This window comes from Oncorhynchus gorbuscha, linkage group LG17 (genome assembly GCF_021184085.1).
Source record: "Oncorhynchus gorbuscha isolate QuinsamMale2020 ecotype Even-year linkage group LG17, OgorEven_v1.0, whole genome shotgun sequence".
NCBI classification, from domain to species: Eukaryota; Metazoa; Chordata; class Actinopteri; order Salmoniformes; family Salmonidae; genus Oncorhynchus; species Oncorhynchus gorbuscha.
The window spans coordinates 54,961,893-54,979,362 of record NC_060189.1 but is presented as its reverse complement, the minus strand read 5'-3'; the positions used below and the strand labels follow the sequence as shown (position 1 = coordinate 54,979,362).

The following is a 17,470-nucleotide window of genomic DNA, read 5'->3' as shown; positions in this document are numbered from 1 at the left end:
ATGTAATATTCAATGAGGTGACGTAAGCGTTGGGACGTCCCAGGATCCTGGATATCAAGGACCTATCTGTAATAGCAAAGACTTGTACCTGTGGTTATAGCCTAACAAAATGTGGCAATGTTTTATAGTTATGCAAATACGATCCGCTAATCAAACAAGCCTGCGGCTTCCTGGTTTTTATTGCTCCACATCCGTGTGTCTGTCTACCTTTTCAACCTGTGTTCCAATTTCTATAAGATTGCATCATTCTAGAAATCATAGGCATGCCTTACATTCAGTGGTGATTTTAGCATGTGAATCTTGGTGGGGCAAAACAAATGTAAATGTGGGATGCATGCCAGCAAAGCCACTACAAAACAATACATTAATTGCACTACAACAGTGACAAACTGTTAGGGCCTACATAAAGCTATCCCAACAGCAGAGTCCCAACAGCAGTCCCAACACCTTACTACTGTTATATCTGTCTATCAGTGGAGCCTTGTCTGGCAGCGAAACAGTTCATTCAGCCTCATTTACTGCCTTTTAAAAAACATAGCTGATATAGTTGACTTGCTTAAACTAATGTGGTTTCTACTGACAATTGAGATGTACAAACTATGGCATAAGGGGACGACAAGCGGATAAGAGGCCATCCATAATTTCGATTAAGACATTAATGAGCTAGGGCAGACGTAGTCAATATAGCTATTTGTTTAGCACTTTTGAAATGTACAGCAACAGAATTCAGAACATGGGCCGTTAGTCAGAACCGTAGGATAAATAAAGGGGGCATATAAGCAGACAATGAAAGCTCTTACAATATTCAATGATTACATTTCTCAAAAACAGGTAATAGGCTATATGTTCACCACCAAGTCAGATCAGTAGGCGAAATTAAGAGGCAAAAATAGATAAAATTATTAAGGTGAGGCATCATATAATACATTTTTGGACTCACCCTGTTGTGCTGTGCTCACTTGAACAGGAAGCTGGCGCGTCGGTCTGTCGTGGGCAAATTTTGGCATCAAACTTTGTCATCAAAGTCTGGCATTCTCTGGATTTATGGTGCTTTCAAGACAACTGTGAAATCTGGGGGGGAAAAGGTAGAATCATGATGACATCAGTGATCTTCAAGTCATAGCTCTAGAAAGAGGCCCGAGTTCCGAATGTACAATTCCGAGTTGGATGAAAGTTCTAAACGTATTTTCCCAGTTGTAGCTCGTTTTCCCCCGAGTTCGCAGTTGTCTTGAACTCACTAAAGTCAGATTTTGCAGTTCCAATGTTGAATTTTTATAATTTCAAACTAGGAAAATAGACACTTAATCTTAGACTTGGGACTACACAACCACTCCACTGAATAGCATGCTAATGATTACTTTGCAATGCTTGCAGTCAGCGACTGATTCCTTCAAAACCACTCAAGGAGCTTAAATTTTCTAGCTCTACCCTTAGACTTGGCGGTGACTTAGTGTCCCCATGAGTGACAGAACACTGAGCCAATCACGGCGCAACGCTCCGTATTTTCTGTTGGCTTGCCCCACCACCATAGAAAGCACTGAGCTAGGCTGAAAGCACTGAGCTTGGAGCTGCCTTACTCAAGAACACAAAAAAGAGACCATGTTTGTATGCGGCTTTATTAACTTAATGATATATACATTTTTATTGTATTTTTTTTACTTTGTTTGCAAACTGATATGTGACACATTAATGCCAAATAACATGCAAAACAGGAAAGTCCTCCCCAACAACACATGCTCTGAATGACGGTCGCCACTGCTTATATTATAACTTTTGCTGGTAGGAGAGAGAGAGAGAGAGAGAGAGAGAGAGAGAGAGAGAGAGAGAGAGAGAGAGAGAGAGAGAGAGAGAGAGAGAGAGAGAGAGAGAGAGAGAGAGAGAGAGAGAGAGAGAGAGAGAGAGAGAGAGAGAGAGAGAGAGAGAGAGAGAGAGAGAGAGAGAGAGAGAGAGAGAGAGAGAGAGAGAGAGAGAGAGAGAGAGAGAGAGAGGATAATGTTACATGCCGACGAGAGGGATTCAATCAGGAGAGGCGCACGGTTGGCTCAATTTGGGATTCGAACTGGCTTTGGCAGGCAGGCAGGGGTGCCACGAAGTAACGAGGTTAGCTAGCACCTCGTAGATGGTCTTATTTTCAAAATGAGGTTAAGAGTTGGATTTATTCTTCGCAGTGTAATAGTTATTGCCACATTCTTAGGGCTTGTGGTGCTTTGGTCTTCCCTTTCGCCGATAGAGCACGACGAAAATCCCTTTGCTAAACGGGTAAGTTTAATTACAACCAGCTTTCTATTTGTCAAACGTTATAATTGTATATGTTTCATGTGTTTTGTTGTAGCTATGCATTCTATAACATTTCTGGCATGTAAATCTGGCTAACGTTACCTAACCATGTTGCTAAAGTCGCTAACGTCAGCTAAGCAAGCAAGTCTGAGTCGTTGTCATGGAGATTGTTAGCGATTGAATCTATTTTAGCTAGCTACTGTAACGTTAGAATGCAACAATGTCACTGGGACTTGACAGTCTTACTAACTACCATTTGCTTATACATTTTAGTAGCTCACGTTAACTAGTTAATCAGCCGACTAACGCTAGCTAGCTAGCGTGCCTGCATTGAACCCCACTCATTCCTGAATGTCAGCTTGCGTTAGGTCATATTTAAATGATTTGACGAGAATATCAAACATATACGAAAGGCTTTAGTCTGGTAGCTGTCTCTCGTTCAAATTGTCTCCTGTTGACCACGAATTCGACAATAGTAATCATTGTATGAAAAGACACAACCAAGCGTGTAAAAACCTTGTGTTGAAATGACACGTAGCCAGCTGGCAAAACGAATGCCTGGAAAGCTAGCCATCTACGTTAATGCATCCCTGAAGCTAAACTCACACCTGTCAAGACTCGCACCGAAGCTGTAATTGTCTTTGTCAAATAAGTGATACTGTGTTAAAACAAACAATGCCGTGTAATTTCTTGGTTAGCTATGCAATGTTCCTAGCTATGTTTACTGTGAACCTCGTGATCATAAACAAATGTGCATACCGTAATGTGGCCAGTGAAGGAATTCGACTTTAAGCTAATTGCTGGGGGACTAGTTAGCCAATTGAGCTGTCAAGTAGGGCAGATTAAGACCTTTGCTGATCCTACAAACCCAGATGAAGAGCATGATCATCTTTTTTAACCCTTTTACGCCTTGTAAAAGCTAGCAGCTATCGCTGTCAGCTAAACTTGCTTAATAATCTAAGTCTATCACACCCTCCATTTTAGGTCTTGGAAAAGCAATAAGCCTAACTAACTTGTTTTTGATTCTATGTAGGAGGGAGATGTCTCTAACCTATTGCCTAAGAATGACATTGCTGACCAGTTCAAACCCGTGGTCCCCTGGCCCCACGTGGAAGGGGTCGAGGTGGACCTGGACTCCATCCGACAGAAGAACAGAGGAGACGACAAGCTGGTTCATGGCAAACCAGCCGGCGGTGCTCAGAACCAGCAGAATGTCATCCAGAAACAGTATGTCACCTTCAAGCCCCACACCAATGTCTACTCGGCACCTGTCCTAAGGAAGGGGACCCTGGGTAACTTTGAGCTCAAGGAGCCGGAGCCCCACGGGGTGCAGGATGGGCCTGGGGAGGGGGCGAAGCCGTTCGTTCTGGGAGCGGAGTACCACGAGGCCGCCCAGGCCAGCATTAAGGAATTTGGCTTCAACATGGTGGCCAGCGACATGATCTCCCTAGACAGGACCATCAGCGACATTCGCCATGAAGAGTAAGTAGTATAAGGCCTGAGCCCAATCCAGGCAGATAGACAAGGTGCTGGGTCATAGTATACATTTTTTTTAGATCTAGGTCTATTGGAATGGTTTGTGTGTTTTTGCATTTGAATTGGAATGAAGAAGAATTCTGTGACATTCACCATAAAGAGTAGTTACAGTAGCAGGTCTTAGAGCCCAGGTAGATGGCTACTGTATGGATTGGTGGTACTGTGTTGTGTAAACTAGTTGTCGTCCCTATTAAGGATGTAGCTAAGCCTATCGGAATGGTACGTGTGTTAAGGAACTGTCATCAACTTAATGTTTTTTCTCTTCTAAATATGTCTCACTGGGTGTTCCAATTGAATGTTACGTCATCGTTCCTTTTCACAAATGTTACAAATGTATTTTTTAAAAGATCATAATGTATCCATGGCTTGACATTAGGTCTGAAAGGCACTTGCCCATCAGGGATGTCAGGACTTTTTTTTTTTGCCTGATGATTATGATCACTTGCCTGAAAATGTGAATTAACCATTTGCCATACTAGCTGCCCTTTACTGACACTGGAGGAATGAATATAAAGAATTTTAGTTGTCAGCAAAAAATTATCAGAGCAGGCTCAACTTGCCAGGCTGGCATAAATTGTCTGTCTTTCACTTAAACAATGGGGGGGGGGGGGCGACCAGAAAGATCAGTTAGGCAATTGGAATTATTTTTATAGTTTTGGTTTCACCTGCTCAATATGGCAACCTAAGAGGAGGCTCACCTTGTGTCACTGTTCAGAGTTCACTTGACCTAGTCAATGGGGTAACTCTTTATGTCAATCCCGGTACATGTCATTTATCAGATACTTTTATCCAAAGAGACTTTGTCATGCATGCATACATTGGGATCTAACCCACTATTCTGGTGTCGCAAGCACAATTCTATACCTGAAGGGCTGGTATGACAAGGGTGTGGGTCAGGCTTTCAAAGGTTGGTTTTGCAGTGTTAACAGAACAAAGGCCTACCACCAGACCAATAGAAAAGCAGTTCTTTGGTAGTCAAACTATTCAGTTCAGAACTCACACCTTGAGATCCGAGGCGTGGCTTCTCTATTCTGTTCATAGGGTCTGTGACATATTGACATGTATTTTGAGAAGAGTTACACAAGCTTACATTTACACACATATTTGGCTATAAGCCTAGGTGTTCAATTTAAGATGTGTTTATCAAGTAAAGTCTGTATCGGCCACGTTCTACCCATTGAGAATGTGGAAATGTAGCATCATTCTTCTAATAATGGTAAGATTTTTATTTTTAACCTTTTTATTTAACTAGGCAAGTCGGTTAAGAAAAAAATCTTATTTACCAAACCACATGATCTTTGTTTTGGAGGTGTTCAGAACACGGTTAAGGGTAGAGAAAGCTTTGTTTTAGAGCATTTAACACAAAATCCAGGGAGGGGCCAGCTGCGTATAAGACTGTATCATCTGCATATAAATGGATGAGAGGGCTTCCTACTGCCTAAGGTGTCGGCCCCAGATGGTGAGGGTAGGCAACAACACCTCCGCCAGGCTGACCCTTGCACGGGGCTCCTCAAGGGTGTGTGCTTGTTCCCCTCCTGTACTTCCTGTTCACCAACGACTGCATGGTCTTGCACTACTCCAACACTATCAAGTTTGCTGAAGACACAACGGTGGTCGGCCTGATCACTGACGGAGAGGAGTCAGCCTACAGGGAGGAAGTCAGACTTAGCAGTGTGGTGCCAGGAATGCACGCCCCCCATCCACTTCAACGGAGCTGTTGTGAAGTGGGTTGAGATCTTCAAGTTCCTTGGCATCCATATTGCTAACAGACCCCCCCCCCCCCACCCTCCCCATTCAGCTGAAAAGGTGGCGCGCGGGAAATTCAAAAATATTTTTTAGAAATATTTAACTTTCACACATTAACAATACAGCAAATGAAAGATTAACAAGATGTTTATCTACCCATGTCCGATTTAAATGAAATAAAAAATGTTTTACAGCGAAAACACAACGTATATTTATGTTAGATCCCCAACAAAAAAACAGCCATTTTCCCCAGCCAAAGATAAAATGAATCACTAACCTTTGATAATCTCCATCAGATGACACTCATATGACATCATGTTACACAATAAATTTATGTTTTATTCAATAATATGCATATTTATATCCACAAATATCGGTTTACATTGACTGCATTTTCAGAAGTGCCTCCAAAATATCAGGAGTAATTACAGAGCGATAACAGAAATACTCATCATAAACTTTGACGAAAGATAAATGTTTTACATATAATTAAGATACACTGGTTCTTAATGCAACCGCTGTGTCAGATTTTCTGTAAACGTTACGAAAAAAGCATACCGTGCAATAATCTAAAACTGCGCTAAGACGTAAATATAAAGTTGGGCAAAAAAGTATTGTCAGCCACCAATTGTGCAAGTCCTCCCACTTAAAAAGATGAGAGGCCTGTAATTTTCATCATAGGTACACTTCAACTATGACAGACAAAATTAGAAAAATAAATCCGGAAAATCACATTTGTAGGATTTTTAATGAATTTATTTGCAAATTATGGTGGAAAATAAGTATTTGTTCACCTACAAACAAGCAAGATTTCTGGCTCTCACAGACCTGTAACTTCTTCTTTAAGAGGCTCTTCTGTCCTCCACTCGTTACCTGTATTAATGGCACCTGTTTGAACTTGTTATCAGTATAAAAGACACCTGTCCACAACCTCAAACAGTCACACTCCAAACTCCACTATGGCCAAGACCAAAGAGCTGTCAAAGGACACCAGAAACAAAATTGTAGACCTGCACCAGGCTGGGAAGACTGAATCTGCAATAGGTAAGCAGCTTGGTTTGAAGAAATCAACTGTGGGAGCAATTATTAGGAAATGGAAGACATACAAGACCACTGATAATCTCCCTCGGCTCCACGCAAGATCTCACCCCGTGGGGTCAAAATGATCACAAGAACAGTGAGCAAAAATGTGAATGACCTGCAGAGAGCTGGGACCAAAGTAACAAAGCCTACCATCAGTAACACACTACGCCGCCAGGGACTCATCCTGCAGTGCCAGACGTCCCCCTGCTTAAGCCAGTACATGTCCAGGCCCGTCTGAAGTTTGCTTGAGAGCATTTGGATGATCCAGAAGAAGATTGGGAGAATGTCATATGGTCAGATGAAACCAAAATAGAACTTTCTGGTAAAAACTAAATTTGTCGTGTTTGGAGGACAAAGAATGCTGAGTTGCATCCAAAGAACACCATACCTACTGTGACGCATGGGGGTGGAAACATCATGCTTTGGGGCTGTTTTTCTGCAAAGGGACCAGGACGACTGATCCGTGTAAAGGAAAGAATGAATGGGGCCATGTATCGTGAGATTTTGAGTGAAAACCTCCTTCCATCAGCAAGGGCATTGAAGATGAAACGTGGCTGGGTCTTTCAGCATGACAATGATCCCAAACACACTGCCCGGGCAACGAAGGAGTGGCTTCGTAAGAAGCATTTCAAGGTCCTGGCGTGGCCTAACCATTCTCCAGATCTCAACCCCATAGAAAGTCTTTGGAGGGAGTTGAAAGTCCGTGTTGCCCAGCAACAGCCCTAAAACATCCCTGCTCTAGAGGAGATCTGCATGGAATGGGCGAAAATACCAGAAACAGTGTGTGAAAGACTTACAGAAAACATTGTTGTCATTGCCAACAAAGGGTATATAACAAAGTATTGAGAAACTTTTGTTACTGACCAAATACTTATTTTCCACCATAATTTGCAAATAAATTCATTAAAAATCCTGCAATGTGATTTTCTGGATTTAAAAAAAAAACTCATTTTGTCTGTCATAGTTGAAGTGTACCTATGATGGAAATTACAGGCCTCATCTTTTTAAGTGGGAGAACTTGCACAATTGGTGGCTGACTAAATACTATTTTGCCCCACTGTGTTTCTCCGCCATGTTGGAGTCAACAGAAATACGAAATTATATAAATATTCCCTTTTGATCTTTAATCAGAATGCAGTGCAAGGAGTCCTAGTTCCACAATAAATCGTTGTTTTGTTCCATGACGTCCATTACTAGTGTCCAATTAGCTGCATTTGCTACCACTTTCAGCTCACGTGCCCAAAAGCTGATGCTGGTCCAGGCGAACTCGGACGAAAACTTAAAAAATATATATTCCAGGTTGAATAAACTGGTCAAACTAAGTAGAGAATCATTCTTCAGGATGTTATTTTCATTTATATCCAATAACGTTCCAACCGGAGCATTCGTTTTCGTCTGCAATCAAATGGAACGCAGGTGATATCAACAGACAATTGCGCAACCAGGAATGGCATTCTGCCAGGACAGTGACTCATTCCCCTCCGGTCAAAATTCACACTAGGATTTTCATTCCATGTTCTACTGAATGCTGACATCTAGTGGAAGGTGTAGGAAGTGCTAACAGATCCATATCTTGTTTGGAAGTGAATAGGCGATGACTTAAAATTAGACCCGCCTTCAGAATTTCCACTTCCTGTTTGGAAGATTGCCTGCCCTATGAGTTCTGTTATACTCACAGACATAATTCAAACGTTTTAGAAACTTCAGAGTGTTTTCTATCCAATAGTAATAATAATATGCATATATTAGCAATCTAGGACAGAGTAGGATGCAGTTCACTATGGGCACGCAATTCATCCAAAGTGAAAATGCTGCCCCCTATCCCTAACAGGTTTTTAACTTCTTACGGCTGAAATCGCGCTACTGGGATCGATATGACAACAGCCAGTGAAAGTGCAGAACGCCAAATTCAAACAACAGAAATCTAATCATTAAAATTCCTCAAACATACAAGTATTTTACGCCATTTTAAAGAAACTTGTTAATCCCACCAGTGTCCGATTTCAAAAAGGCTTTACGACGAAAGCTTTACGTGAGTGCCTAGTCACAGAAAAACAGCCATTTTTCTAGCCAAAGAGAGGAGTCACAAAAAGCAGAAAGAGATCAAATGAATCACTAACCTCATAGTACTTCATGTTACACAATACATGTATGTTTTGTTCGATAAAGTTCATATTGTATCCAAAAATCTGTTTACATTGGCGCGTTATGTTCAGTAATGTTTTGCTTCCAAAATATCCAGTGATTTTGCAGAGAGCCATATCAGTTTACAGAAATACTCATAATAAACATTGATACAAGTGTTAGACATGGAATTATATATCCACTTCTCCTTAATGCAACGGCTGTGTCAGATTTCAAAAACACTACGGAGAAAGCATACCATGCAATAATCTGAGTACAGCGCTCAGAAACAAAAACAAGCCATACAGATACCTGCCATGTTGTGGAGTCAACAGAAATCAAATATTCACTTACCTTTGGTGAACTTCATCAGAATGCACTCCCAGGAATCCCAGTTCAACAATAAATGTTTGTTTTGTTCGATATAAAGTCCATAATTTATGTCCAAATGCCTCCTTGTTTGTGCATTTAATTCACAAATTCAAATTCATGAGGCGCGTTCACTAGGTCCAGACAAAGTTTAAAAGTTATTCCAGTCCATAGAAACATGTCAAACGATGTATAGAATCAATCTTTGGTTAACATCCTAATCTTCAATAATGTTCCAAACGGAGAATTCCTTTGTCTTTAGAAATGCAATGGAACGCAGGTAGCTCTCACGGGAGCACCCGTGATCAGCTCATGGCAGACACCTGATTGAAAGAGCTCTCTTTCTCTCTCCCTTCACAGTAGAAGCCTGAAACAAGGTTCTAAAGACTGTTGACATCTAGTGGAAGCCTTAGGAAGTGCAATATGACCCCATATATATTGTATATTCGATAGGCAATGACTTGAAAAACCACAAACTTCAGATTTCCCACTTCCCGGTTGGATTTTTTCCCCAAGTCCCTTGTGCTCAGGTCCGGAGCCCAGTGCTCAAGTTGGGTCACTGGGTCCACATGAACTCAAAACAAATGATTTACCCAGTCAGATATAGCATAGCGGCAAGTAGTCAAATTGTTTGCTATCCCTTTTTCTTTCTGTGCCACCAAAATGTTTGCATATAGGCTACTGGTAATGTTAACAGGGCCACGTTCCACTGAGAAAAGTATGAACATTGTCATTTGAAATTCAATGTATCAAATTTTATTTACCACATGCACTGAATAAAACTGGTGTAGACATAACCGTAAAATACTAGCTTATGAACCATTCCCAACGATGCAGAGTTAAAAAAAAAAAAAAAAGAATAGTAACTAGGGCAATAGGGCAAAACAGCCCGGGTTGGCTTAACCTGTTGAATCCTACCCCCTACTTTTTCGAACATTCTGTTAAAAATCGCGCAACATTTCAGCGCCCTGCTACTCATGCCAGGAATATAGTATATGCATATGATTAGTATGTGTGGATAGAAAACACTCAGACGTTTCTAAAACTGGTTAAATCACGGCTGTGACTATAACAGAACGTGCGTTTCATCGAAAAGCGCAGGAAAATCTGATCACTGAAAACTGGAAAATATATCAATACGCCACTTGAATGTATTGTTGAATAGAAACCACATTACCTGGAGCAGAGGTTGCAATACCTACAGCTTCCACACGATGTCAACAGTCTTGTCATTTGCCTAGGATTTATTTCTTGGTCAAACGAACAAGAGACAGCCCATTTCTTCCGGTCTCCGACCGGATATTTTGGTTGAGATTTATCCGGACATTATTTCAAGACGTACAGCTATAGAATATACATAACCTCGTGATCAATTTGATCGATTATTAACGTTTACTAATACCTAAAGTTGCATTACAAAAGTATTTCGAAGTGTTTTGTGAAAGTTTATCGTCGACTTTTTTAATTAAAAAAAATGACGTTGCGTTATAAAACGCTGTTTTTTTCCTTGATCACACAGTCTTCATAGATCGATATCTAGGCTATATATGGACCGATTTAATCGGACAAAAGACCCAATAGTGATTATGGGACATCTAGGAGTGCCAACAAAGAAGATGGTCAAAGGTAATGAATGTTTTATATTTTATTTCTGCATTTTGTGTAGCGCCGACTATGCTAATTATTTTGTTTACGTCCCCTGCGGGTCTATAGGGGTGTTGCATGCTATCAGATAATAGCTTCTCGTGCTTTCGCCGAAGAGCATTTAAAAAATCTGACTTGTTGGCTGGATTCACAACGAGTGTAGCTTTAATTCAGTACCCTGCATGTGTGTTTTAATGAATGTTTGAGTTTTAACGAGTGCTATTAGCATTTAGCGTAGCGCATTTGCATTTCCAGATGTCTAGATGGGACGCCTGCGTGTCGGGTCGACCTAAGAGGTTAAATTGTTAACTATTTAGTCTCCAATGTTTATTGAAATAAAATACATTTGCACAATGAGCTAACTTATAGCAAACAAATCACTGACTTTCATGTACACAAACCTATAGCTTTGTCCTACCAACATTTTTCTGCATAGCTTCCTATTCTCTTCCCAACAGCAGAAATAACAAACATACAGTAAGAATAATATTATATATGAATTATCTGCCCATGTAAATTCCCAATTCATAGATGTTGCACATTACATACTAAAACAGACAAGTGCAGAGAGCGAGAGCCTTGCTATTGGGAGTCGCCGCCGTAGGCAGACCTGGCTCTCAAGAAGACCGGCTATGTGCACACTGCCCACAAAATGGCGACGGAAACTGTGCTGCACTTCCTACCCTCCTGCCAAATGTATGACCATAGACATATTTCCCCTCATATTACACAGACTCAAAGAAGTAGAAAACAAACCAATTTTGATACCTCCCATATGTTCTACGTGAAATACTTGTGTACATTCGCAGCAGCCAGATTTGTGACCTGTTGCCACAAGAAAAGGGCAACCAGTGAAGAACAAACACCATTGTAAATACAACCTATATTTGTGCATTTTCCCTTTTGTACATTGTAACACTGTACATGGCCATAATATAACATTTGAAACGTATATTCTTGAAACCTTTGTAAGTGTATTGTTAACTGTTATCCAGTTCACTTGCTTTGGCAATGCCAATAAAGCCCTTCGAATTGAGAGCGCAAAGCACAATCACAAGATGGTGCTGCAAAGCAGGCTATTGGCAAAGTAGCTTGGGTTACACATCTCCATCACAGTCACGTCATTGTTATCAACGTTTCACAGACGCCGCAGCCACATTGAGGTCTAAAAGTAGAACGGGAGCTAATGACTGTATTGCCCAGAGATGTAGTCGATTCCCTCGAGTCCCAAGTCCCTTGTGCTCAGGTCCAGGGCCCAGTGCTCAAGTCGGGTCACTGGGTCCACATGAACCTAAAACAAATTATTTACCCAGGCAGATATAGCATAGCGGCAAGTAGTCAAATTGTTTGCTATGCCTTTTTCTTTCTGTGCCACCAAAATGTTCGCATATAGGCTACTGGTAAATGTTAACAGGGCCACGTTCCACTGATAAAAGTATGAACATTGTCATTTAAAATTCATTGTATCAAATTTTATTTACCTCATGCACTGAATAACACTGGTGTAGACGTAACCGTAAAATACTAGCTTATGAACCATTCCCAACGATGCAGAGTTTAAAAAAAATATTTTAAAAAGAATAGTAACTAACAAGGAATAAAATATACAAGAATTGAGCTATATACACAGGGAGTAGCAGGTCAATGTACGAGAGGTAAGAGGTATTAGACGTAAATATGTACATTGAGGCGGGGGTAGGCATCAGGATAAGAGTCTAATAAAAAACAGTAGCAGCAGCAAATGAGTGTAAAAGTGTATGTTTGTGTTGTGTCAGTTTGAGAATGACAGTGTGAAATGGTTTGGGTACCATTAATTGACTATTTAGGAGTCTGGCTATTTAGCAGTCTTGTGGATAAGGGGTAGAAGCGGTCTCTGAGCCTATTGGTCCAAGAGACAATGTCCTGATACGGTTTGCCGGACAGTAGCAGAGTGAACATGGCTTGGGTGGCTGGAGTCTTTGGGAACTTTTCAGGCCTTCCTCGGACACTGCCTGATATATACACTGACCAAAAATATAAATGTAAAGTACTGGTCCCATGTTTCATGAGCTGAAATAAAATATCCCAGAAATGTTCCTTTCCCAGAAAAAGCTTCTCTCAAATTGTGTGCACAAATTTGTTTTCATTTCACTTCTTATGGCTGGGGGGCAGTATTGAGTAGCTTGGATGAATAAGGTGCCCAGAGTAAACTGCCTGCTACTCAGGCCTAGATTTGGATAGAAAACACTGACGTTTCTAAAACTATTGGAATGTCTGCGAGTATAACAGAACTCATATGGCAGGTAAAAACCTGAGAAAAATGTGTCGGTTTTGTTGCTAAACAACCAACCGGTCTATAAAGAATTAGGGGAAAATATATCAGTTGCTTGGCGACATGGACAAAAATCCATATATAATTGACTGAATTATCACTAACGTTGAATTGAACGATAAATGTATAACATACTTTTTTACATTTCCATGAACTACTACTTGCTGTAGCTATCAGTTGTCCCGTTTTTAGAAATCACCTGTGTTGGGGTAATGTCATAACCTGTTACTTTTATACGTAATCAGACTGCTTTTTATGAGTAACGGAGTGAAGTAAAGCATTTTCAAATTGGGTAATATTGTTAATTTATCAAACAATGCCTGCGTTACTTTCATAATCCTATCTCTACCGGGCGTGTTTCCATGATCCAATCTCGATTTGCTTCCTCAGTTAGTTCTTATGTGAGCTGAGAGGCTGTTTGGAGAAATGTCATGACAGCTGCTGTCCATAGAATTGTATAGAGCTCGTGAGATTTTGACTGCAAATACAGTGCATTTGGAAACTATTCAGACCCCTTTTTCCACATGTTTTTTTTAAAACGGATCTATCATATTTACATAAGTATTCAGACCCTTTACTCAGTACTTTGTTGAATCACCTTTGGCAGCGATTGCAGCCTCGTCTTCTTGGGTATCACGCTACAAGCTTGACACACCTGGATTTGGGGAGTTTCTCCCATTTTTCTCTGCAGATCCTCTCAAGCTCTGTCAGGTTGGATGTTGAGCGTCGCTGCACAGCTATTTTCAGGTCTCTCCAGAGACGTTAGATTGGGTTCAAGTCTGTGCTCTAGCTGGGCCACTCAAGGACATTCAGAGACTTGTCCCGAAGCCAGTCCTGCACTGTCTTGGCTGTGTGCTTAGGGTCGTTGTCCTGTTGGAAGGTAAATCTTCGCCCCAGTCGGGGGTCTTGAGCACTCTGGAGCAGGTTTTCATCAAGGATCTCTCTGTTCATCTTTCCCTCAAGCCTGACTAGTCTCCCAGTCTGTGCTGCTGAAAAACATCCCCACAGCATGATGCTGCCACCACCTCTTTCAACTTAGGGATGGTCCCAAATTTCCTCCAGACGTGACGCTTGGAATTCAGGTCAAAGAGTTTAGTCTTGGTTTCATTAGACCAGAGAATCTTGTTTCTCATAGTCTGGAAGTCCTTTAGGTGCCTTTTGGCAAACTCCAGTCTGAGGTCCTGAGCACTCTCGAGCACATTTTTTTAAATCAAGGATCTTTCTATACTTTGCTCTATTCATCTTACCCTCGACTAGTCTCCCAGTCCTTGAAAAACATCCCCACAACATAATGCTGCCACCACCATGCTTCACTGTAGGGATGGTCCCAGGTTTCCTCCAGACGTGACGCTTTGCATTCAGACCAAAGATTTGAATCTTGGTTTCATCAGACCAGAGAATCTTGTTTCTCATGGTCCGAGAGTCTTTAGGTGCTTTTTGGCACTCCAAGCGGGCTGTCATGTGCATTTTACTGGGGAGTGGTTTCTGTCTGGCCACTCTACCATAAAGGCCTGATTGTTGGAGTGCTGCAGAGATGGTTGTCCTTCTGGAAGCTTCTCCCGTCTCCACAGAGGAATTCTGGAGCTCTGTCAGTCACCTCCCTGACCAAGTCCCTTCTCCCCCTTTTGTCAGAGGGGCCTCAGGGGTACATACAGTCTGTATGTAGCCAAATGTAGCTGCTGCTCATTCCGTTTGCTCAAAAATGGATAAATGGTTAAAAAATAAAGTACGGCTCGCATCCATAGAGACACATACCAGCTCTACTGGCAGTACTGCTACTACATCAAATGGACTTTGGTGGTCAAGATGTGTTGGAATCTGTACTGATGGTGCACACGCCATGACAGAGATACACATAGTGGAGTGGTTGCATGCAAGCAGTTGCTTCTGATGCCACTTGGGTACACTGCAGAATCCACCGAGATGCTCTTGCTGCCAAGGGAAATGCTTGTTAAAGCAAGGCCCCTTGACTCAGGTATTTTCTGCATTATGCAATGAAATGCGCAGTGATCATTTAACTCTTTTACAACGTACAGAAGTGCGCTGGTGATCAAGGGTTAAAGTATTGACACTTTTTTTTTTTAATTGAGAGGAGCTTAAAGTATATTTTACTGACCACCATTTTCACTTGTCTGACTGTTTTACGTGATGACAAGTTTATCACACGACTGGCCTAACTGGGTGATGTTTTTTCTCACCTGAATGATCTGAATCTAGGATTACAGGGACTCTCCCCAAGTATATTCAATGTGCGGGACAAAATTGAGGCTATGATTAAGATGTTGGAGCTCTTCTGTCTGCATTAACAACACACAGGTCTTTCCATCATTGTATGACTTTCTTTTGCGTGCAAATGAACTCAAGCTTACGGACAATGTCAAATGTGATATAGCGAAGCACCTGAGTGAGCTGGCTGCGCAATTACGCAGGTACTTTCCCGAAACGGACCACACAAACAACTAGAATCGTTATCCCATTCATGCCCTGCCTCCAGTTCACTTACCAATATCTGAACAAGAGAGCCTCATTGAAATTGCAACAAGCGGTTATGTGAAAATTCAATTTAATTAGAAGCCACTGCCAGATTTCTGGATTGGGCTGCGCTCTGAGTATCCTGCCTTGGCATATCGGGTTGTTAAGACACTGATTGCCCTTTGCAACCACGTACCTACGTGAGAGTGGATTCTCAGCCCTCACTAGCATGAAAACAACTAAATACAGGCACAGACTGTGTGTTTGAAAGTGATTTTAAGACAGACTCTCCAAGACAACACAACATTGCAGAGTTATGTGCATCCTTTCAAGCACACCCTTCTCATAAACCTGTGGTGAGTTATTCACCATTTTTTTATGAACAAATAAGGTTTTGTATGTAAGCTGGTATAATAAAGAGCAAAATTATTTTTGTTCCCTGGTCCTATAAGAGCTCTTCGTCACTTCCCATGAGCTGGGTTGTTACAAACTCACACTCATTCTTATGTTTAATAAATTAATCGTATAGTGTGTGTGTGGGGCAGGCTTACAATGATGGCAAAAAAACATTTGAGAGTGCGCTGACCTTGGTGCTAGAGGGGGTAAGCAGCTGTAGCTGTTCAAAGGAGAGCTCTACGGACAATTCCTTTGACATTATATAAACGTGTGTGCCTTTCCAATCAATTGAATTTGTCAAAGGTGGACTCTAATCAAGTTGTAAATACGCCAGACGCCAGACTGGAGGTACAAGGACACACTGATTTATTCAGTTGTATTGATGACCTGTGGACACCGATTCCACAGTTGAGTGTCACAACTAGAACACTAGAAATGTGTGTTACAGAAATATGCTCAACATTGTGTTTCACAAGCATTTCGTTACACCCACAAGCATTTCACTACACTTGCATTAACATCTGCTAACTATGTGTATGTGACAAATAACATTTTATTTGATCACTCTTAACTAAATATGATCTTTAGTCTTCTTTAATTTTCCAATTACATATGGCCAAACCAGGGGAGAACGACTGCCCCCCTCTCATTGAAGCAATGGAAGTTCAAGGCCAACAGTGGTACGGCAGGCATTGTTAGCCGAAAACCGGATACCCCAATATAATGAATGTGGAAAAATTGCCATTTTTGTGTAAAAATATTTTTGGAAGACCATCATGGTGCCAGTAATTGCTTCTAATACACCAAATGTATGTCCTTGAACCAATTTTTTTTTTTAAATTGTACACAGAAGTTGAAGGGTAATTTAGTTGCTAATTGCATTCTGCAGTACCCCGGTCGGTCTTCCAACTTGAGTTACTCGATGAAAGGGAGCAGCGTCACTTCCTGTAGTAGCTCAAATGTTTCAGGTTATGTCTCCGTGAGACGCCGTTTTAACAGATTTCATTTGGCTTCGATGCGCTATTGAGGCTTCAATGTGCTATTGAGTCTTCACATAGGAATGAATGGTGTCACCTCATCGTTTTGTGTGTGTGTGCACACATTGGGCCACACACACTGTCATTGATTTAACTCACAATGGACTAATACTGTGTGGAGAACAAACAGACAAAGGTGTATTTCTCCAGCCTTTCATCTGGCCACGGGGCCCAGTGGGAACACAAAGGGCACCTTTGAACAGTCGGCATGAGACCGGACGGGCATCCCTGGTTGGACGCTACAGTACAGGCTTTAGGTTATGTGGCTGGGCTGCTGACATCCACGTGGACTTTACTATAGCGTAGTCGGCATGGGAGATAATGGATGCTAGACTAAAGAACATAATGAGTGATTGTGGCTGGACTGGGCCCCCTTTTTGGTTTGTTGCTTCCTAGGAATGTAGGACAACCATACTGTCGACTGATTACATTAACTGTAGTAGGTGTGAGACTGTTGCTGCACCCAGACCAGGGG

At 41.5% G+C, this 17,470-nt stretch overlaps 1 protein-coding gene across 2 annotated transcripts in view; it reads left to right on the top strand.

Annotated features, from left to right (window-relative positions):
• Positions 1-1,948: 1,948 nt before the first annotated feature.
• Positions 1,949-17,470, top strand: part of LOC124001725 (N-acetylgalactosaminyltransferase 7-like) — a 34,333-nt gene continuing 18,811 nt past the window's right edge. Inside the window, exons 1-2 of one of the 2 annotated variants that reach the window (XM_046308740.1) lie at positions 1,949-2,259; positions 3,311-3,759. In XM_046308740.1, coding sequence (XP_046164696.1) covers positions 2,137-2,259; positions 3,311-3,759 — 572 coding nt within the window. In that variant the 5' untranslated portion in view covers positions 1,949-2,136. The remainder of the gene's footprint in view (positions 2,260-3,310; positions 3,760-17,470) is intronic. The other variant, XM_046308739.1, reaches the window with a different exon arrangement.